Genomic DNA, 23,149 nt, shown 5'->3' with positions numbered 1-23,149 from the left:
CATCTAGGGATCTTTCGATTAAAGAAGTACTCCTCTCTAGCTTTTCGAAATGTTATACAAACAATAAATATTACACAATTCCCCAGTTACCAGGCTTTGCGAACCAAGTTCTGAACTGATCAGCTTCTTTTCTTGCAATTTATTAATTGATAAACCGATTTAGGGCAGCACAACCTAAATCAAGTCTGATTCAGGAAACCGTTTCCCTAAGCATTTCTCTGCATGCAAGCATCAGAAGCAACAACTTCCCTGAAACATAGATAATAATTTTAACCTAATTAAAATTAGGAGGGTTCGGATCAGTCGCCTGTTTTCCACCTCACCCGATTATACTCTCCACTGAAGTCAATGGAGACTAAAATCGGGCGGGGTGTAAAATCAGATGCCCAACCCTGATCCTGTCAACTTCCCGCTGGACAGGTTAAAATGACCCGTACAATCTTTTGCGTGTACTGTGTCAGCAGTGTACTGGATATGACAATGTCACACAAGCTGCCAGCTGCACTCTGCTGTATTCAAAGTGATGGATAAAGAAATGTAACCTGGGTTGCTCCATGGATTTGTTTAAATTTATTATAGAGGTAGAGTGACACCATTGAATTATACTGGGCGTTGTTTCCAAATCACTGCAGCAACGGTATCAGTGTAGCTACGGTATCAGTGTAGCTCCGAGCCCAAAATAATATCAATTGTAATCCTTCCATGAATCTTAAGACTGACTCGCATAGTTTTTGTTTCCCACAAGATGACATTTCCACATATATCCCTGAAAAAAGTTGTGCCTTAGCCCATTGATTTGAAGATATGATGGAAAATGGCACATATGCTTTGACTCACCCATATTAAAATCTATACGGCAGGACTTCCCCGATTAGAGACGTGTATGTACAAGTGCTTAATGTGCTTGTATTACATTCCTGTGTGCATTATGTTTACAGAGATATCAACCCATTTAATGCCTATGCAACAATAGGGCATACAGGAGTTAGTGATTTGTGCGTGAACTTCACTGATCAGGCGTTTTACTCTGATATGTAGTATGAGCATTTTTAAAATGCAAAACAACCCAGAATACATTCTCCCAGCAGATGCCATTCACATTCTGCCGCTTACCTTTCCATTTTGGAACCACGTGTGTCTTACTACTTTGTCTTTCAAATCCCCACATAAGTAACCCATCACTTGAGTTGACCTCTAGACTTGGCACAGAATTTTACTTCTCTCTCTAACTCTTCAAAATCTGTCAATGCCTCACCAGACCTATGAGCTGATTTAAATTCTTGACCTCTGCCTGTTGTTTTCTCTTTTGCTTCTTGGTCATGTCCTGACTGGTTTTTGTCGGTCCCCAAAAAATGAGCTTCTATAGCTCGATCATACCAGTTCTGACAAAGAATCCGTTTTTTAAAAAATTCGTTCATGGGATGTGGGCGTCGCTGGTGAGGCCGGCATTTATTGCCCATCCCTAATTGCCCTTGAGAAGGTGGTGGTGGTGAGCCGCCTTCTTGAACCGCTGCAGTCCGTGTGGTGACGGTTCTCCCGCAGTACTGTTAGGAAGGGAGTTCTAGGATTTTGACCCAGCAACGATGAAGGAACGGCGATATATTTCCAAGTCGGGATGGTGTGTGACTTGGAGGGGAACGTGCAGGTGGTGTTGTTCCCATGTGCCTGCTGCTCTTGTCCTTCCAGGTGGTAGAGGTCGCGGGTTTGGGAGGTGCTGTCGAAGAAGCCTTGGCGAGTTGCTGCAGTACATCCTGTGGATGGTACACACTGCAGCCACTGTGCGCCGGTGGTGAAGGGAGTGAATGTTTAGGGTGGTGAATGGGGTGCCAATCAAGCGGGCTGCTTTCTCCTGGATGGTGTTGAGCTTCTTGAGTGTTGTTGGAGCTGCACTCATCCAAGCAAGTGAAGAGTATTCATCACACTCCTGACTTGTACCTTGTAGATGGTTGAAAGGCTTTGGGGAGTCACGAGGTGAGTCACTCGCCACAGAATACCCAGCCTCTGGCCTGCTCTTGTGGCCACAGTATTTATATGGCTGGTCCAGTTAAGTTTCTGTTCAATGGTGACCCCCAGGATTTTGATGGTGGGGGATTCGGCGATGGTAATGCCGTTGAATGTCAAGGGGAGGTGGTTAGATTCTCTCTTGTTGGAGATGGTCATTGCCTGGCACTTGTCTGGCGCGAATGTTACTTGCCACTTATGACCCCAAGCCTGGATGTTGTCCAGGTCTTGCTGCATGCGGGCTCACACTGCTTCATTATTTGAGGGGTTGCGAATGGAACTGAACACTGTGCAATCATCAGCGAACATTTCCATTTCTGACCTTATGATGGAGGGAAAGTCATTGATGAAGCAGCTGAAGATGGTTGGGCCTAGGACACTGCCCTGAGGAACTCCTGCAGCAATGAAACATTCAGCCCACATTGTTTTTCAGATACTGATCAACTTGTTTTTCACACATTTTCTGGTTTTATTTCAGATTTCAACCATTCATGGCTTCTCTTTGTATTCGTAATAGAGTTAAACTTACAGCAATCAGTGTATTGCACTTCCTCGCTGATTTAATCAGAACATACATATCAATAATATTAATGTAATTAGGATTTCGCAATTTGGAGATTACGAACGTTCATGAATTGATTCATGCCCCCTTTTACCCATACCTCGATCTGACAGTGTATTTCACTGGTAACTTATTCCAAAAGGAAAAGTGAACTTCAGTGAATTTCACTTTTTGTCCTATCTTGAGGTTACAACGATGACAAAATACAAACTCAATGAGTCCACATTACTGAAACCAAATTCTGCTGCAAGGAATTCAGTATCTTCCAAACAGATGATAGGATTCTTTAACTGCTATATATATTTCGTGGGGAGATACTCCTGCTCTATCTCAATTGGCCTTAAATAAATCAGGGTATTATTCACAGGCACTCAGAGCTAACACCCAATTTTTGTTTTATTCATTTGTGGGTGTGGGTGTCGCTAGCAAGGCCAGCATTTATTACCCATCCCTAATTGCCCTTGAGAAGGTGGTGGTGAGCCACATTCTTGAACCGCTGCAGTCCGTGTGGTGAAGGTAATCTCACACCGCTGTTAGGTAGGGAGTTCTAGGATTTTGACCCAGCGACGATGAAGGAACGGCGATATACTTCCAAGTCGGGATGGTGTGGAGGGGAATGTGCCGGTGGTGTTGTTCCCATGTGCCTGCTGCCCTTCTAGGTGGTAGAGGTCGCGGGTTTGGGAGGTGCTGTCGAAGAAGCCTTGGCGAGTTGCTGCAGTGCACCTTGTAGATGGTACACACTGCAGCCAGGGTGCGCTAGGGGTAGAAGGAGTGAATGTTTAAGGTGGCGGATGGGGTGCCAATCAAGCAGGCTGCTTTGTCCTGGATGGTGTCGAGCTTCTTGAGTGTTGTTGGAGCTGCACTCATCCAAGCAAGTGGAGAGTATTCCATCACACTCCTGACTTGTGCCTTGTAGATGGTGGAAGTCAGGAGGTAAGGCACTCGTCACAGGATACCCAGCCTCTGAACTGCTGTAGTAGCTACAGTATTTATGTGGCTGGTCCAGTTAAGTTTCTGGTCAACGGTAACCCACAGGATGTGGATGGTGGGGGATTCGGTGATGGTAATGCTGTTCAATGTCAAGGGGAGGTGGTTAGACCCTCTCTTGTCGGAGATGGTCATTGCCTGGCACTAATGTTACTTGCCACTTATCAGCCCAAGCCTCAATGTTGTCCAGGTCTTGCTGCACGCGGGCACGGACTGCTTCATTATTTGAGGGGTTGCAAATGGAACTGAACACTGTGCAATCATCAGCAAACATCCCCACTCCTGACCTTAAGATGCAGGGAAGGTTGGGCCTAGGACACTGCCCTGAGGAACTCCTGCAGCAATCTCCTGGGGCTGAGATGATTGGCCTCCAACAACCACTACCATCTTCCTTTGTGCTCGGTATGACTCTAGCCACGGGAGAGTTTTCCCCCTGATTCCCATTCACTTCAATTTTACTAGGGCTCTTTGATGCCTCACTCGGTCAAATGCTGCCTTGATGTTAAGGGCAGTCACTCTCACCTCACCTCTGGAATTCAGCTCTTTTGTCCATGTTTGGACCAAGGCTGTAATGAGGTTCGGAGCTGAGTGGTCCTGGCGGAACCCAAACTGAGCGTCGGTGAGCAGGTTGTGGTGAGTAAGTGTCGCTTGATAGCACTGTCGACGACACCTGCCATCACTTTGCTGATGATTGAGAGTAGACTGATGGGGTGGTAATTGATTGGATTGGATTTGTCCTGCGTTTTGTGGATAGGACTTACCTGGGCAAATGGTGCCTCCTCTATTCAAAACAGATACAGTATCTACTACTGTGGATTCTTTATTTCTGCTACCACTGAACACAGTCAGTCTGTCTCTTAGCTTCAGCCAAGTTGCTCTTGCGATGAACCCAAGTTAACACATGTTTAAACTTTTGAACTCCTGCAGAAACAAGGTACTCTGCTTAAATGTAACTTGTCACTGAGCAAACAATTGTTCCTTTAAACATCATTTTTCATTGGGGTTTCCCCCAATTTTGTCACTTCTTCTCCTTTCAATGGGTTATATTTTCTGGTAGCTTTTCAGTACCTTGCACAATCAATCATGGAATGGTTTCCACATGGAAGGAGGCCATTCAGCCCATCGAGTCCATGCCGGTTCTCTGCAAGAGCTATCCAGCTAGTCCCACTCCCCTGCTTTTTCCCTGTAGCCCTGCAATTTTTTTTTCCCTCAAGTACTTATCCAACTCCCTTTTGAAAGTCATGATTGAATCTGCCTCCATCACCCCCTCAGGCAGTGCATTCCAGATCATAACCACTCGCTGTGTAAAAAAGTTTTTTCCTCATGTCACCTTTGGTTCTTTTGCCAATCACCTTAAATCTATGTCCTCTGGTTCTTGACCCTTCCTCCAATTGGAAAAGTTTCTCTCTATCTGCTCGGTCTGGACTCTTCATGATTTTGAATACCTCTATCAAATCTCCACTCAACCTTCTCTGCTCTAAGGAGAACAACCCCAGCTTCTCCTGTCTATCCCTGGAACCATTCTAGTAAATCTCTTCAGCACCCTCTCTGAGGCTTTCACATCCTTCCTAAAGTGCAGTGTCCAGAATTGGACACAATACTCCAGTTGTGGCTGAACCAATGTTTCATAAAGGTTCATCATAACTTCCTCGCTTTTGTACACTCTGCCTCTATTTATGAAGCCCAGGATCCCATATGCTTTTTTAAACCGCTTTCTCAACTGGCCCTACCACCTTCAACGATTTGTGCACATCTACCCCCAGATAACTCTGTTCCTGCACCCCTTTTAGAATGATACCCTTTAGCTAATATTGCCTCTCCTCATTCTTCCTACCAAAATGTATCACTTCGCACTTCTCTGCGTTGAATTTCATCAGCTACGTGTCCGCCCATCCCACCAGCCTGTCTGTATCCTCTTGAAGTCTATTACTATCCTCCTCACTGATTACTACCCTTCCAAGATTTGTGTCATCTACAAATTTTGAAATTGTGCCCTGTACTCCCAAGTCCAAGTCATTAATATACATCAAGAAAAGCAGTGGTCCTAGTACCAAGGCCTGGGGAACACCAATGTACACCTCGCCCTCCAGTCTGAAAAACAACCGGTCACCCCTATTCTCTGTTTCCTGTCAATTAGCCAATTTCGTATCCATGCTGCTACTGCCCCTTTTATTCCATGAGCTTCAACTTTGATGACAAGCCTATTATGTGGCACTTTATCAAACGCCTTTTGGAAGTCCATATGCACTATGTCAATCACATTGCCCTCATCAACATTTTCTGTTACCTCATCAAAAAACTGAATCAAGTTAGTTGAACATGATTTGCCTTTAACAAATCCATGCTGACTTTCCTTAATTAATCCACACTTGTCCAAGTGACTGTTAATTTTGTCCCGGACTATCGTTTCTCTAAGTTTCCCCACCGCCGAGGTTAAACTGACCAAGTAGCCATTCTTTAAATGTGAGCCCAGGCATCATCAGCAGCTTTGCGCAGAGCATCAAAACATGGAACAATTTATTCTCACCTGCTCATTCCCACAAACACACTGGATAGTGGCCAGAAGCCATTCTCTAGCCTAGGAGCACTAACGCTAATTGTAGCCCTGGCTGAGAACTGCTAACTGATTATAGACCAGCGAGTGAAATTGGGATCTTCTGATCTATATGACTCAATATTACACCAGGGGATGTCTTTACCCGTTGGACCATCACAGGAAGTAAAAATACATTCAAATTAGAAGTTCAAGTGAAAAATGTAGATTCTGCAAGGGAATCATTCTTTAATTTACAGCTGCCTCTGAAATGGAAAGGAATTCAGTTCGCCTGTTGTTTTCTCCTGCACTGTATGGGTCAGACAGCAAACTTTACATGGATACTCCAATTCAGAAATACTTACATAACTTAGAACTGCAAATTGTCAAATTAACTGCACAAATTATTTCTCACTTACTATTGCGTTACAAAGAGGCTGCAAAGGGATATAGACAGGTTAAGTGAGTGGACGAGAAGGTGGCAGATGGAGTATAATGTGGAGAAATGTGAAATTATCCACTTTGGTAAGAAGAATAGAAAAGCAGAATATTTTTTTTAAAAGGTGAGAGACTAAGAAATGTTGGTAGGCAGAGGGATTTGAGTGTCCTTGTGCACAAATCACAGAAAGTTAACATGCAGGTACAGCAAGCAATTAGGAAGGCAAATGGCATGTTAGCCTTTATTGCAAGAAGGTTGGAGTATAAGAGTAAGGAGGTCTTGCTGCAATTATAAAGGGCTCTGATGAGATCACAGCTAGAGTACTGTGTACAGTCGTGGTCTCTTAACCTAAGGAAGGATATACTTGCCTTAGAGGGGGTGCATCGAAGGTTCACTAGATTGATTCCTGGGATGAGAGGGCTGTCCTATGAGACGCGATTGTGAAGAAAGGGCCTATATTCTCTGGAGTTTAGAAGAATGAGAGGTGATCTTATTGAGACGTATAAAATTCTTAGAGAGCTTGACAGGGTAGATGCTGAGAGGCTGTTTCCCCGGGCAGGAGAGTCTAGAACTAGAGGTCATAGTTTCAAGATAAGGGGTCGGCCATTTAGGACCGAGATGAAGAAAAATTTCTTCACTCAGGAGGGTTGTGAGCCTTTGGAATTCTCTACCCCAGAGGGCTGTGGATGCTCAGTCATTGAGTATCTTCAAGCCTCAGATCGATGGATATTTGGACACTAAGGGAATCATGGGATTATAGATGGTAGGGCAGGAAAGTGGAGTTGAGGCAGAAGATCAGCCATGATCTTATTAAATGGTGGAGCAGCCTCAAGGGGCCGTATGGCCTACTCCTGCTCCTATTTTTTATGTTCTTATGTAAAATATTACAGATACTAGTCTATAACCAGTATTTCTATTTAGGGAGATGCCCAGCCAGCAGAGTTGAGTTCTTCTGCCAGCTACACCTTGCTGCACTGACCTCACTGACATAACTGTGCTCCCCAGACAGCTAATTTTAACTATTAGGAGACAGTAGAAAGGGATATGAGCTTACCTCCTAAAATTAAAAAATTCTGTACTATTTTAAAAGTTCCCAGGAGATCCAGTGGTCCACTTAGGCATTTAAAAGCACTGGACTAAGGGTTCTACAACCCCCCGTACAAACTCCAAATGGTGAGAAATTGCCTAGTAGAAGAAGAGTGGGACTAATTGGATAGCTCCATCAAAGAGCCGGCACAGGCCGAATGGCCTCCTTCCATACTGTATGATTCTTTAAGTCGTCTACCAGAGATTAGTGCACGTCCAAAAATGCTTAGCACTAGTGTGGAAGTAATAGGGCAAAAGCAATACAAAGCTACCATCCCATCTTTTTGGGTCAAATCTTTTTTTGGTGTGGCAGGAGAAGAGTTATGTATCACAAGAACATATGGATAACAAGCAGAAGAAAAGGGCATTTATCCCATTGAAGCTCATCCCTCCGGTATCCTAATTTTTCCAGCCTAGCATCCAGCTGCATTTTGAATGTCCCAGTACCTGGAAGACTATTTTAAATGTTCTCTGATCCTTTCTGGTGTCTGTTTTCAAGTTACTTTTACTAATTTACATTGAGGTTCTACTAGCCTCACTCGCTTTAATGTAACATCTGGGGTTTTCTTACAAATAACTCAAGAATAGCAGAGAATTTCAAAGCTTTTGTTTTGGCAAAGTTACGGTATTTGGTAGGAGATGAAAGTCATCTCTCTCGGTCTCCATGGGTTTTCAGAGTTCGAAGTGAAAAAAATTTGGAATTGTCAATTCAGCTTTTCTCAGTGGGCATTGGTTTTGATAAAATATTGTCCATAATTTCACTAATAATAGGACTGAGATGATACAGTTATATTGAGAGACTCGAAAAAGCTGGACAGTGTTGGAGTAGAAAAGGTTGATAGTTCAAAATTTTGCAAGAGTGTGAGAAAATATATAATGTGAGGTTACTTCCACTGGTCAGTGAATCAATAACAAGGGTGCATAAGGTTATGATTAGTTAAAAAGCACAAAGGTCAAGATTGGAAGAAATGTGTCCATGCAAGGGATGATTAGAATTTGGAATGCATTACCAAAGTGACTACTGAAAAGAAAGACTTGCATTTATATAGTGCCTTTCACCTTCTCAGGATGTCCCAAAGCGTTTTACAGCCATTGAAGTACTGAAGTCGAGTCAATCATTGCAATGAAGAGGGAAAATATTTAAGAGTGCAGGGAAATGGGATGAGTAGATAACTCAGTTGTGAAGCTAGCACCAGCACAGGCAAGATGGGTCAAAATTGTCCCCTTCTGCACTCAAGTTTCAGTGATTTGACACTAATTGGATGTCTCATTCAAAGAAACACCAAACATGGCAGTCCAGGAAATGGAAATGTCACACTGGTGAAGGAGGTACACTTCTAACATTGAGGTTAAAGCACATTGTTGAGGTAAAATAGAGGGAACCTTCACCGGATATTTTCTCGGGGGTTCTCCTGGCCAGCCAATGCAACTTTAGCGGAAGATGGGCCAAAACCCAGTTTATGGAGTGTTTCCGAAGTTTCTGGTGATTGTCCACCAAAGTTACCACCCCGATTGGGAGAACCCCCAAGGAAAAGGCCTGGCAATTATTCTGCATCCAACCACTGCTATAGCAGTGCAAGCACTGAGTAGATGCCAAAAGTTTAAAAATGGTTGATATCCTAGCACTGACTTTCTTTACTTTGATGACACAACATTCAACTTGCATAGACAATTCCTTTGATATATAATAAATTGCATTGGAGACTGCTTGACATAATGGGTTAAACATCTCTAGAACATAAGTTCAGAACCAGCCCAGATTAATGAAATAACAGTATCCCCCCTCTGGTAGCAGCAACAGTTCTATGTGAAATTACGTTGGGCAGTCACAACTCAGTTTCTGGATAGCATCAGCACACAGCTCAAAAACTGGCCCACATTTGGCAGTAATTGACAACCCCACTCAGAGAGGCCGCAGATTTTTATCTACATGCTGCCCCTCGAAATCATCGGCAGTCATGCTGTTGATACCCAGCTCTACCCCCCCACCACTTCTCTCAAACCCTTTGGCCCCCTCCATACTGTCAGGCTGCCTGTTTGACATCAAGTCTTGGACGAGTCTCAACTTCTTGCAACTCAGAAGCGGGAACACCAAAGTCATTGTCTTCAGTTTTCACCACCATCTTCAGCTCTTGCCACAAACTCCAATCCCTTGCCACTAATTCCAGTTCCCTCCCCAGCCACACTCTCAGGATGAACCAGACTGTGCGTAATCTTGGCATCCTGTTCAATTCTGAGTTGAGCTTTAAATCCCACATTCTATCCATCATCAAGATCACTTATCTTCACCTCCGCAACATTGCCTGCCTTGGCCATTACCTCAACCCCTGTACTACAGAAACCCTTGTGCTTGCCTTCATTACTTTGACATCTGATTGCTCCAAGGCTCTACTTGCTGACCCCTCCTTCCCTCAATAAACTCCACTTGTCCAAAATTCTACTGCACAGATCCTGTCCTGCAAGAGATACCACTCATCCGTCAACCCCATCCTTACTGTCTACACTTGTTCCTGGTCCCTCAAGATGTCACATTTAAAATACTCAGTCATCTAAGAAGAAATTCCTCTGTAGCCTTGCCCTATCCAAACTCATCCAGTTCCATATCCCCTCCTGAATGATCCATTTCTGTAACCCTGATCTTCTGTACAAAACGTTCAGCCACCTTGATCCTGATTCCAAACTTCTCTCTTGCCACTTTTAAAAACGTCAAGGCCCATCTCTTTGACCAAGCTTTTAATTACCCTTCCTAATCTCTCCAGCTCACACCTACTTGTGAAGCACCTTGGGGTATTTCTTATGCTAAAAGTTGCTACATGAATGCAAGTTGTTATTATTGTAGCTGTTTTGAAGTTAGGAGTAAGGCACATCAATGAAGCCAAGTTGAGGGGGCTTGATTTTGTATCTAACTGTGTTATAATTGTGCTTGATGCAGACATTGGATGCCCAAATTGGGAAAATCTTTCAGTTCCCAATAGTAATATATCTCAACTTGATGTGTATACCATTCCCTAAAAACAGATATGTGTGTTTTTAATAGTTAGATTGATTGGCAGAAAATGAAGTTTTAAAAAAAAAAATTCCCTGCTCTTCTGAAGGCTCTGACTTATGCTGGGATACGTTCCACAGGAACCAAGCGTCTTGCAGTACGTCATTCAAGTAGTCATTCATTATTGGACTCTGAGAGTCAACCATGGAGGGCATCAGAGCCTGTTCTTGCCCAATATCCACACACGTACATTCTAGCAGGAATGACTGGATAGAGCAGCTGACAGCTGATGAATGGTATATTACATAATGCAGGAGAAAGGGACTTAAAACAGTGAAAGAATTTTTTCAATATATTATGAAGGCAATAATAAATTAGATATATTGGCAGGGGAGTGGGGTTAGCACATCACACATTGTCAGAATAAGGCAATGCTATATACAAATTATTGACATGATGAAACACATTACACCCACACACCTTAAGTTCAATCACTTAAAAAATTATACTGTAGATAAGAGATATAAATTTACATTAAAACTGATTGAAACTTAAACTGTTTTAGCACACTTCTCTTATTTCTTAAAGTTAGAAACACATACTTTTTTTGATAGTTTTATCAGCTTGTTCTCCCACTTTATACACCATAGTCATTCCAAAAAAAAATTTGTATGACACTTTGATATATTTTGGCAATGAGATAGACACTATGGGCGTCATTTTAGCACCCGCTATCGGGTGCGTTCCTGGCGGGGGGGCTCCGAAAATCGAAGAATCCCGAGCTGGACCGGAGCCCGCCCCGAACCCGCACATTTCCGGGTTTCCCACGGACGCGCCGGCGTGCGCGCGCAGCCCCCGCTGGTAGGAATCCCGCAGGCAATTAAAGCCAGCGGGATGCCACTTGAAAGTATTTATTTAGGTATTTCAGGCCATTAACTGACCTGATTAAGGGATTATGTGAGGAGGGGTGGGATTTTAGAGCAAACTGGGACTGTTTCCCACACTGGGGGAAACACTCCCAGGTCAAATGGACGTGTTGCAGCTGTCAGCCTGTGGCAGCTGCAAAGGTCCATTTGACAGGTGGGGGGGGGGGGGAGACCCTCACTCATTGCAGGAGGCCACTCTGTCACTTGGGACAAAGTTTGGCCTCCACCACCCTCCTCCTGACAGTCAAAGTCACCAACTTGCACATTTACCCCGGGGTCCGGAGATATGTACCGACCTTGCGGACCCCCTCAGATGTACATCTTGCGGATGGGGGCCACCGTAGCTGCAGTCATGACCTCCTCGGAGGGCGAACAGCATTACCAGCCTCGCCATCCACGCCGTCCACCTCTGACACGTGGAGCTCCACAACAGAGTGCTGTGACACATCCACCTGTACAGCAGGAGGGAGGGCTACCGCAGAGAGAGATGCGTCGCAGAGGGCACCACCCTCGCCACAGGGTCCACAGACCGAGGCTCAGCCTCCTGGACCTCTCTGAGCAGCAGTGCACACGGAGGCTCAGAGTCACCCGACATGTAGTCGTGGACATCTGCAGCCTCTTTCATGCCGAGCTGCTCCTGGCTGGCCCGAGCACCATCTTCTTACCTGTCGCTGTCAAAGTCACCACTGCCCTCAACAACTTCTCCTCCGCATCCTTCCAGGGTGCAACCGGGGACATCGCCGATGTCTCTCAGTCGTCTGCGCAAAAGAGCCCTGCAAATACACCTACACCCACTCTGCAGTGACACAATGGGTGTCATCAGTTGTGGGTCCTCATAGTGATCCTCAGGAGTGGGCATTATTGCACAAACCAGACAGGATTCGCGAAGACATGGCAGTAGTGGTGCCAATATAATATGTAATGTGAGTTGGTCAGAAATTCAATATAAGTGACACCCATGAAAACTCTCAAACACCCTTGTGCATCCCCTTCATGCTCATGACACGTTTGCCTTACGCTGCCTTCTGTACATGTGATGCATGCCCTGTGGCTGCAGCACAGGTAGTGGCAGGTTGAGTGAGGCTGGCCGTGAAAGAGATGCATGAGAGGGTGGGTATGAGATAGAGCCATGAGATTGTATGAGGATTGGGTTGAGTGGTAGTGGCGGGATGAGCACTGGCGAGGTAAGTAGGTGCAGGTAAGATGAGGATGAGGTTTGAGTGGGTAAGAGGGGTGATGTGACAGAATAGTGTTGGCAGTGCTGAAGGAGATGTGGGGTGGGGGCAGTGATGTGGCAGACGGAATGTAGGGGAAAGACTACATGTTCTCACTGTGGCTGACCTACTGAGGTCATTGGAGTGCCTCCTGCACTGTATGCAGGTGGGCGATATGTTGGTTGCGCTGGTGACCTCCTCTGCCACCTCGAGCCAGGCCTTCCTGGTGGCAGAGGCAGGCCGCTTCCTCCCGCACGCCGGGAAGAAGATCTCTATCCTCCCCCTCCTCCTCACCCCATGTATTGATACCTGGAGTGAGGCATTATTAAACTGGGAGCAGCCTTCCCCCTGGGCTGCTCCATGCTGTGATTGTTTCTATTTGTTGCAGCATCTGTCAGTGGACTGCCCCTTTAAATAGAGCTCCTCCAGCTGACAGATCTTACTGTGCATGCGCAGCCCGCCCGACGCGCAGATCAGCAGTGGGGAACCCGGAGGAGAAGGTAAGTGGATCCAATTAGTGGAGTGGATGCTACAATCACGCAGGAAGCTGACTAATTTCACCGGGCGCGTTACCCACGCGCCCGATAGCCCCCCCCCCCGCCGAGAACCCGCAGCCCTGCTAACTTCGGGCCCTATATAAATATAAGTAACCTAATATTCAAATATTCTAAACTCATTTTCTGGGGATTTTCTGACTGAATGTCAACAATCATTGCCCTGGCTTCAATCTCTCAATAACTTGATAGTTTTCTTCAATCAAATCCTGTTAACAAAAGGGCATTCAACAACAACAACTTGCATTTATTTAGCACCTTTAACATAATAAAATGTCCCAAGGCACTTCACGGGAGCGTTTTGAGACAAAAATTGACACTAAGCCAAAGAAGGAGACATTAGGACAGGTGAAATAAGAGGTAGGTTTTGAGGAGCATCTTAAAAGGAGAGGTGACTTGCGGAGAGGTTTAGGGAAGGAATTGCAGAACCTGGGGCCCAGACAGCTGAAGGAACAGCCATCAATGGTGGCCAAAGGAAGTCGGAGATGCACAAGAGGCCAGAATTAGAGGGATGCAGAGTCCTCGGAGGGTTGTAAGACTAGAGGAGGTTACAGAGATACGGAGGGATGAGGCCATTGAGGAATTTGAACACAATGATGAGAATTTTAATTTGGGTTATTCCAGCTACTGGAAAGTGAAGATAGAATCAGTCTCAACTGTGATGCCTTCCATAATCAAATAGCCTGTTGACACTCGCTGTGCAGGGTCACAGATTAAAAATAGGCATACCAAAGGGTTGCCAGTACCTGTGGAAACATGTGCCAGCACCCTCAGGAGAGGAGAGACTCGGTTTGAGAACTAGTGTCCTGTAGTTAAACATGCAAGAAATCATGTAACAGAACAATAAAATATTACTGATATTTCTGTCTGAATTCTTGATAGTCAGTTGCTCCTATGAACTGGTAAAGAGGTCATTGTCCAACTGTATAACGTCATTTATTCTGTGAGCACAACTAGTACTTCTGTTGCCATAAAATAGACCTATATCCAAAACCGGATTCTTCACATGAAGTCGCACTTCGCAATCAGTAGTAGACTCCTGACAGGCAGCTGCCAAATAAATTCCAAATCCCAGTGATAAAACAAAACAGTGCCGGTGAATTGGAGGTGTTGTCTCACTCCTGTGAAAGATCCTCATAACTCACTTATTTCTGCAACGCTTGTGAGTTATGAAGTTTTCATGCTCATGAAAGGGCCACCATAACTCAGTCAGCAATTAGATCATCTCTATGCATTAAATTTGCATGTCATTGGTCATTTTTTTCCCCCAAGAACTATAAATAAGCTCTTTCCAATGCAAGCCTTGCACTGTATGTTTCTAATTTTGATCTAAAATCTTATGACAAAATTTCTCAAGTAAAATAAAATTCAGTCAGCTTTTATTCTATATTGATCAACAACACAAATATGCTGGAGCCATTCTCCAAAGCCCTTCCTTTTATCCTTCTATCCCTCTTCTGTAGCCTCCTCAGCACCGCATAACAGCTTCCTGGTTAAATAGGTGGCCTAGTGACAAGATATCGGATCTTAGCATCTGTAACTGGCCACTAGGACATATGTAAACAATTTTACAACACCAAGTTATAGTCCAGCAATTTTATTTTAAATTCACAAGCTTTCGGAGACTACCTCCTTCGTCAGGTGAATGATGTGAAAATCATTCACCTGACGAAGGAGGTAGTCTCCGAAAGCTTGTGAATTTAAAATAAAATTGCTGGACTATAACTTGGTGTTGTAAAATTGTTTACAATTGTCAACCCCAGTCCATCACCGGCATCTCCACATCATCACTAGGACATAGGTCGGGCAGCTGATTTGTTGCAACAAGTGATTTACTATTGCTCAGATCCACTGACCCCCACAGAATTTTTATTTAAAATTGCACATCAAATCACTTACCATATACTGAAGTATGGAACAAGAAAATCCATTTTGTCAATTGATGCCGCTCCTTCCAATCGATAGCATTTAATTCACAAATGATGGACTTATCCCAAGTTATTATGGGCCAAAGGCGGGTATATGGACTTAGATCACAGATCAGCCATGATCTTATCAAATGGCGGAGCAGGCACTAGGGGCTGAATGGCCTACTCCTGTTCCTATGTTCCTATTCAATTTCCTGCATGGTCAGAGGAAAACACTAAAATATTTCCCTGCAAAGGTAACTGAGTGAAAGCTCCAGGATATAATTGCAATGTGCGTTATTCAACTCTGACTGGGGGCATTCCATAGATTACATTCCCATAATCTGAAAAGGACTCAAGTCACAGTGTTCAGCAGATGCATAAGGGTGTATGAGAGTTGGCTCAACACCTGGTCTTCTCTTTCTCTCGTTGGGTTCAAACCAATGATTCTCCACTCAGTAATTCCTGATTAAGGGGGTGCACAACTGAGGCATTCCCCCCCCCCACAGTAGCCCTGATGAGATCAGGAACTGGCTAGAGGGAGAATCATGCTCACCAGTCTGTGCCCTAGTGCTCCATATGGCAGGGTGTTGATAGATTAATGTGTTGTACTACTTGCTTGTCCGTGAAGCTCATACACTTTTTAATATTACTTTTCTGTCAAGTTCAGCCTTTGTTGTTCTGCAAATAAACTTAAAAGAACATTATAATACAATTTGGTGAGCTATTGTACCATAGAACTGGTAATCAGGAATTATCTCACTCATCAACATGAGTGTTTTATTTCATGGTCACCCTTCCCCCTCTCACTGCTGCCTCTTATATGCTGTTCCTGGATACCTAATTATACCTTCTGTATGACACATAGTCCTCACAATAGCACTTTGTGATGTCCACTCATTGTATATGGTGCCATTATTTATAAAGGATCTATTCCAAAACAAGCACTCTATTATAAGCCACATATTAATTCTGATATGCATTGTTCATGGTGCTCTCTCTTTAATAGGCAATCCACATATAAACATTATCTAACAGCCACCTCACAGTGGAATACTTTGTTTAAAGCTCCCAATTGTGAATGACCTCAAGACCTGGAGATGGTCTGGTACAGCTGCAATGACCTTTTTCCAACAGAACCAACCACTGAAATCTCCAGTGTTTTGAGATGACATCTGGTCTTGCTCCAGAAGTCCACTGTTAGTTGCAAAGTACCAACTATAAACCATCACTTTATATGCCCATTAGATAAATGCTGTGAACCTCACCATTTCTTTGCTAAAAACCTACAATATATTGAAGACAGTGAATAGTCTGGTGACTTGACTAGCAACCAAAAATGGCTGACAAAGATACAAGCCAAACATAAAACTTTTTTGAATGGAAAACAGACAACCCGAGGTCAACACAAGCCACTCAATTTCACTTTTGTAGGTTATGGTATTGTCAACCATCCCAAACTGTGTTGCAGTGAAACACCTAATAATTTCCCAATTCACTATTTTTCTGTATATGCTATAAATCATCACGAGTTATCTTGGCAATTAACAGCACCAAACATAAGTGGTATAAGATAACATCTAAGCTGTGAGGGAAAAAAGTGGAGCTATTCACAATTGCGACCATTCCCATAAGAATCCAGGAAGCAATTTTTAATTTCACCCCAAGGCAAACAGCAAAATAGGAAGAAGATTTGACTTTTGTATACATAAAATATATAGCAGTGCATATGGACTCCTTCCCCGTCTCCCCAGAGTACTCTAGACTTTCGTGAAAACAATGGCAATTGGATGGTCCGTTACTGAAGCACTGAACAAGTCAAACTGAGACAATAATCATTTTCAGAAGAGAAGGGTATAAAATATGATTTAAAAATGTAAATGCTGTATATGTTACAAGCTTAATCCACATCTGCTTTAGCAAAAACATTTATCATAACACTTAAAAATCACTTCTGCCGTCTAACCAACTGCTGTTTCTCCACTTAAAACACTTTACAGGTCATTCTATTTATTCCCCTGTGTGTGTGTGTCTGTGTCCCTCCCCCTTCCAGTTGTTCTGTTCCTTTTTAAATACTCTTCATCATAATGTCTTCCAGTTCTGACAAAGAGTCCACACCTGAAACGTGAGCTTTGCCTGTTCTCCCCATAGATACTGCCTGATCAACTGGGTGTTTCCAGTCCTTTACTGTTTTTTGTTTTAGATTTCCAGTCCTTTACTGTTTTTTGTTTTAGATTTCCAGTCCTTTACTGTTTTTTTTTTGGGTACACTTATCGTGCACAGTTTGACACGCTTCTCCTGCTTTATAGTATCGTTATAGGCAGTATAGGACAGTCGCGTAGACCCAGGGAATATCAGAAAAGGCTCTTAGGGAAGAAACGGACATCCTAATCGAGGTAAGTCCGATTTCAAATGGCCAATAGTGAGAAAGTTGCAGCGTTTGAAAGAACTGTATTTTTAAACTGAAGAAATGTAACTTTATTCGGGGAAAGACTATCGTTTCTTCTCCTGAATGCTGGACTGCATTGTGTCTGTACGCCACCCCATGGGTAGGATCTGGCTGCGAACAAGCATAATTTCTAAACCCAGTTTTACATTTCAAACGGTGTACAGGAATTTCATAGCTCTACAAGCAAGGCGGCCCATTATTTTCAGAATCCAGTCACCTTTCTGCGCTCAAGCTGATTGAGAAGCGAGGCTACAACAAGCAGGCAGAAAATAAACTGCAATACCATTTCATTTCTTTTTTTAAAAAAAAAATTGCTCTCAAATTATTACAGCAAACCCAGAAAAATCAGATGACGTCGGTTTTAATTGTGAGAGACAGACCAGTCTGCAAAAGAATCAACAAGTACATTATCACGCTCGGAAAGTTTAACTTAAAACTAGCCATCAGAAATACATAACTCGAGTGAAATCATTGCTCGGTTTGCGATCAGATTACAAAAAAAATGTTAGTATGGATTTAGTGAGAAAGCGTGGAAACAATGAAAGGTTTAGTTTAATTATTCGAAATCGCATCATTTTAAGGAATCGGTGATATCCTTTGAAATGTTTTCAGCGTGCTGAGTCATAAATCAGGGAGAAATCTACTGGTAATTCTCAATTAAACCTTACATTCGTGCCCCTATCGGTTTCCCTCGCCGGTCAATTACATGTCAATTTCTTAACCTCCAAACTAATTGACCAGATAGTTCTCTGTACACTCACTGCACGTTATTCAGAATCAGGGCCATCCATAAATGTCTCGAAACAGTATCGCTGCAATTCAAGCCGAGGGAGTAGGGTTCATTTTTTTTTAATATATATTATAAAAAGCACCGCAGCAGGTAATTTTAAAAGGATAGGGCACGCTATTTCGAGCTAAAACATAAATCCTTTTTGGTGCTTTTGTTCAATACGAAGGCAGCAGAGGCGACGAGAAGTGTACAATCGTTATGTTCACTTACCGGGGGATTCTGCGTCGGCGCTCTCCTTTGGGCTCTTGATGCAATTTTCCAAGTAGACGCCGTCTTTCAAACAGCTGTCTCCCTTTTTATTTAACCCCAGCATTTCGGTGGATTGACCCATGCTCTCACCCCTCGAGCAGAAGCAAGGCGTCTGCATGATGCCACAGGGACGGGCGCTGGTGCTGATGGCCAAGCAGGTCTCTAGCCACTTGCAGAGCATCTGGCAAGCCCCTTTACTGGGGTTCCTGTTGCCCACAACCAAATATTCCGCAGAAAACTCCTTGTCTTTGATCCTGCCGCCTCTGCCCCTCGGTCGGACGCCGTCTCCGGGCGAGATCTGCTTCATCTGAAGGTACTGCTTGCTGGACTGGAGGAAGGCATAACGGGTGGAAGAGTCGCAGAGCTTCAGGACTTCGTCGAAGCTCTCCATCCCCAAATAGGTACGGGTGCTTGCCAAAAAGGAATCGAACTGGTAGGTGCGGATTTGGTGCCGCTCACAGATATTGCTGGTCTTGGCCACCTTCATGTACAACGTATATCTCCTCGGGTCGGGGTTTTGGATAATCCAGGAGCAGACCGAGTAGTTGGAAGCAAAGACCACTGAAGAAGAGAAGTATCCGAATAGTTTCCCCTGGACCAGAGTGGTGCAAGGGGATTGCCCGACGTCAAACCCGCTAACGGTCCACAGCGCGGCGGCAAATATCACAATCACCGCGGTTTCAGTGATCCTCATCCTAGGTCAGTTGTCCCAAGAAACGCCAAGGAAATAGCAGCAAGAGCCCAGACCATGGACATAACAGGATCGACTTTTAGAGAAAGAGACCTGGAGATGATTTCATTGCAATCTTTGTAGTTTTGTCCTAGGTCTCCCCCTTGTGGTAAATTCCTGGAATTGTGTTTTTTTTTTAAGGATAACCCTGTGAGTCCCGAAGTAGTAATTTTTTCCCCTTCCAACGCTGTGTGAGGTCGTGGTTTATTCAATGTATTAGGGATGCACAGGAATTATTTTATAAATTACACATATCAATTTCTGCAGGATAGATACCAGCGCTTCAGACAGCCGTCGCAACAGTCAGAATTGAATCTGAAATTATAAAAAGGACAGGTATCACTTTCTTTTAATATCCTTGATGACATAAACATGTATAATCTCTTATTTAAAGTCATCATTGATATGGCTTTCATTGATTTTGTTCCATTTCCCGTAACTCTTCCAGCAAGTAAAATGTGCTCGATCGAGCCCCCGGGAGGTTGTGGCATTTTAATGATTTTAAGTGTCAGATCAAACGCGTCCTGTTGCTTAATTCCTTGCCGTTGTTTAGTGGTGGCCACTTAAAAACATGCAGACATAAATAAGCTTATTTTCACGCAGGTGGTTAAAAAGACTCGTCTGCTTCAGACTCTCTAGTCATGTTTTCTAATTGAGTCTGGAACGACACGTCCTCACAAAAACTCAAATATTTTGGTAATTAATGCTAATTAAAATGCAGCTTTTCTCTCCTGATTATCGGATAAGCACCCAAAGCTAATTGCCATTTAGTGATTAAACTGTTAAAAGAACGCATTTAATAGCCCACACAAAGCATGCCAATAAACCGAGTGCTCGCTCCTGTTACTAAAAGATGACACAACTTCACTGACCAAGGCCTCCAGAGTTAGAACGGATGATTCCTCATTTATAATTACAATTAACTGGATTAGCAAGGATGCATCTTAAAGTTATTAGACTGCAATCACTTCAGAACTATTTAAGAGACAATCGTCTTCCACTATAAACTCTCGGGCAAAAATGCACGATTTTGAATAAAATACATTTTTTGTGTATGCAAACTACCTGTGGTTTACACGTTGATTAATAGCATCAATCTGTGTTTTTAAAATGAACTGTCGTGTGGATTAATTGTTTTGTTATTGACGGATTTCCTATTAGTCTCAGGGGTATACGCAGATTGTGCTATGTTCACTTCATTGAAGTTTTGCCCCATTTTAACAGGCGTATATAAATCTGTGTTTGAACGTCATGTAACAATGAACGCTCCTATATTTGTTTCCTTATTATGTGTTTTGTTTCCCAAAAAAAATTGTATCTTATTTACGCACTGATCAACCCAGTGAGTGCTCTGAGCTTGTTCCCTAGTCTGGCGCCATACGTACCTCTGATATCTGCTGCGTTGTGACATAAACAGAAGCTTGTGGTCCCCTTAGCTTTCTCTGCATCTGGCTCGCTCTTCCCCCTAATTTAAGACGAGACATGTATTAAGGAAACATTAACCCATTACTGGCAATTCACAAACCATTTTCTAATAATTTCACCTTTACCAAGACTACACGATGGATTAAGGGGAGGGGTGGCTGGGACAGAATTAGACGTTGGAATAGGTACCCAGCCTACCGCACCTGTGAGAGAATGGGTCTGCGATCCGTTCGGTTATCCATCAGCATATTAGCTGGCGGGCTCGCATCAACTACTCCCCCTTATGGCACTTCCCTCTGGGGAATTGCACGCTACTTATCCATCAGGCGTTCAGCATTCCCACAACTGATCGCATTTCATCTTCCATAGTCCCGAGACTCGCCTGTGTAATGATCATGCAGATCTCCTTTCAATCGCGCGTTGTAAATTGGCAAGGGGGATAAGGGACGGCGTGGGTGGTACTGGACACCGGCCCACCGGGGTAAGGGGCCATCGCTGATGATGACGGGACACCTGGAGCGCCCTACCTTAATCGACGGATGTACAAGCTTAACAGCGCAAAAAAACAGCAAGGGTGTCGAACATGGAATGTATACAGCGTAGAGCGGGGTGTAGAAACAGATCGCACTGTCTGACTCATAATACATCAACATATTGTTAAAAGTTACTGTGTTATAACAAAGCCATCTGTACGAGCTGAAACAGGGAAGAGGCAGAGAGAGGTGGCTGGATTAGCGTTGGGGTGTATCGTGGGCGCATTATTAAGGATGCCTACTGGTTTCAAGAGAACATTTTCTTCCCCTTGCCTATTTTTGGGCGGAATTCGGTGTATTGTGTTTATTCAAGTTAGCAAACGCAAAACATTAAAAAGGAAATACAAGCAAATTCTAGTCGAGAATGGACAGAGCCCCTGAATAATCAAGACAGTCGCTGATTCTGGTTCTTCATCCTGCCTACTCTTGGTGGATTTGGAGTATTCTGCTTGCTGGAGAAGCGTGTTGTGCGTGGGTCTCCTTACACACCAAGGACGGACCGCTTACGTGGAGGTATATGGGTAGCAGGAACCGGCTGGGTTGGAGCCTGATAAACAGACCCCGCTGGCTTTAATTTATTTCTTTGCAGTAAGATTTCGTTTACAGTAGCTGGCAGTCAGCCCTTAAAGGTGCATTGCCCGTAGTGGAGATTTCACTCCTCTCCTTGCTACCCTGTACGAGCCCATTGGGTGGGTGTTGAGCCATCCAAGTCATGTCCCTTCGCATCCATTCAAGTGAGATCCTCTGAATGGCGAAGGAGTTAGATGCAAGGTTCGTTTTCCCCCCTCTGTGTTCAGAATAGAAATTAAGTGATTCAAACTCAGTGCAACATTCTGCGTCACGTTCTGCCTTGGTGGATGCTAATTACTGTGTAATTATCCCCAGTTATTTTATTCCAGTGCAGCCCATTCTAAAGCGTTGGTCTTATCTGTTACTAAGAAACGACTCCATTGTAAGAGGTAGTTGGGGATCCCTTTTGCCTGATGCATCACAACTAACATCTAACAGGTTTACACCCGATCCAGTTTTCTCCCAATAGTAAGAATCACAGACTCTGCGTTTGATCTAATGACATCCAAATGCGTCAGATTAATTAGCTGCCAATGAGTTAGGATTTATTTAAGCATCGCTTCACAATACACATTTTCTAAACAAAAGATGAATCAGTGACACCCACTGTACAGCCGGAGTTGGAAGAACTGGGCCGGATCAGATCTTGCGACTAACCATATGTGATTAACCTTGTCGCTGCTGAATTCATCTTGGAACAGATTTAAGTCGGCTGCCGACCGTGTAATACAGAATGACATTTTACATCCAAATGGATCCTGATAGTTGTAAAGGTGAGAAACAAGAGAAAGAAAGCGCGTTTTAATGATTGGGATCAAATCTACACATCAAAAAAGGACAGTTTACAGGGTGTAGTGGAATAAAAGCACCCCTCCCCCTTCCCTTAGATTTGTAGTCTAGTTTACGGAAGTATTGTCTTAAATAAACGGCTGGGTGCGCTGAGACATTTGGTCGCTCTTATTTTCAATTAGCACAGGTCCGATTCATAGCGATCCACTGTTTGAATCTGAAGCGCCGTCTGGTATTCCCCACCGAGCGTTGACTGACCCTGCACCTTCTCCGCATCGCCCATACCAGCAATGCCAACCGAGCCAAAGCTAACACTCCAAAGGTCAGAATGCCACCATTAACCCACCCCGGGCTTCTAAGATATAGTTTTCATAAATAAATTAAAAATAACAAATGGCATCATTTTTGTTTGTTTCTCA

At 43.8% G+C, this 23,149-nt stretch overlaps 1 protein-coding gene across 1 annotated transcript in view; it reads right to left on the bottom strand.

Moving 5' to 3' along the window:
• adgrb1a (adhesion G protein-coupled receptor B1a) overlaps positions 1-19,377 on the bottom strand; it is a 516,358-nt gene extending 496,981 nt beyond the window's left edge. Inside the window, exon 1 of the mRNA XM_067974780.1 lies at positions 18,645-19,377. Within this exon, the coding sequence (XP_067830881.1) occupies positions 18,645-19,377 (733 nt within the window). The remainder of the gene's footprint in view (positions 1-18,644) is intronic.
• Between the last annotated feature and the right edge of the window lie 3,772 nt (positions 19,378-23,149).

The sequence above is a fragment of the Heptranchias perlo genome, chromosome 3 (genome assembly GCF_035084215.1).
Source record: "Heptranchias perlo isolate sHepPer1 chromosome 3, sHepPer1.hap1, whole genome shotgun sequence".
Lineage (NCBI taxonomy): Eukaryota > Metazoa > Chordata > Chondrichthyes > Hexanchiformes > Hexanchidae > Heptranchias > Heptranchias perlo.
The sequence above is the reverse complement of the archived record's forward strand: the minus strand, read 5'-3'. Positions and strand labels throughout refer to the sequence as shown.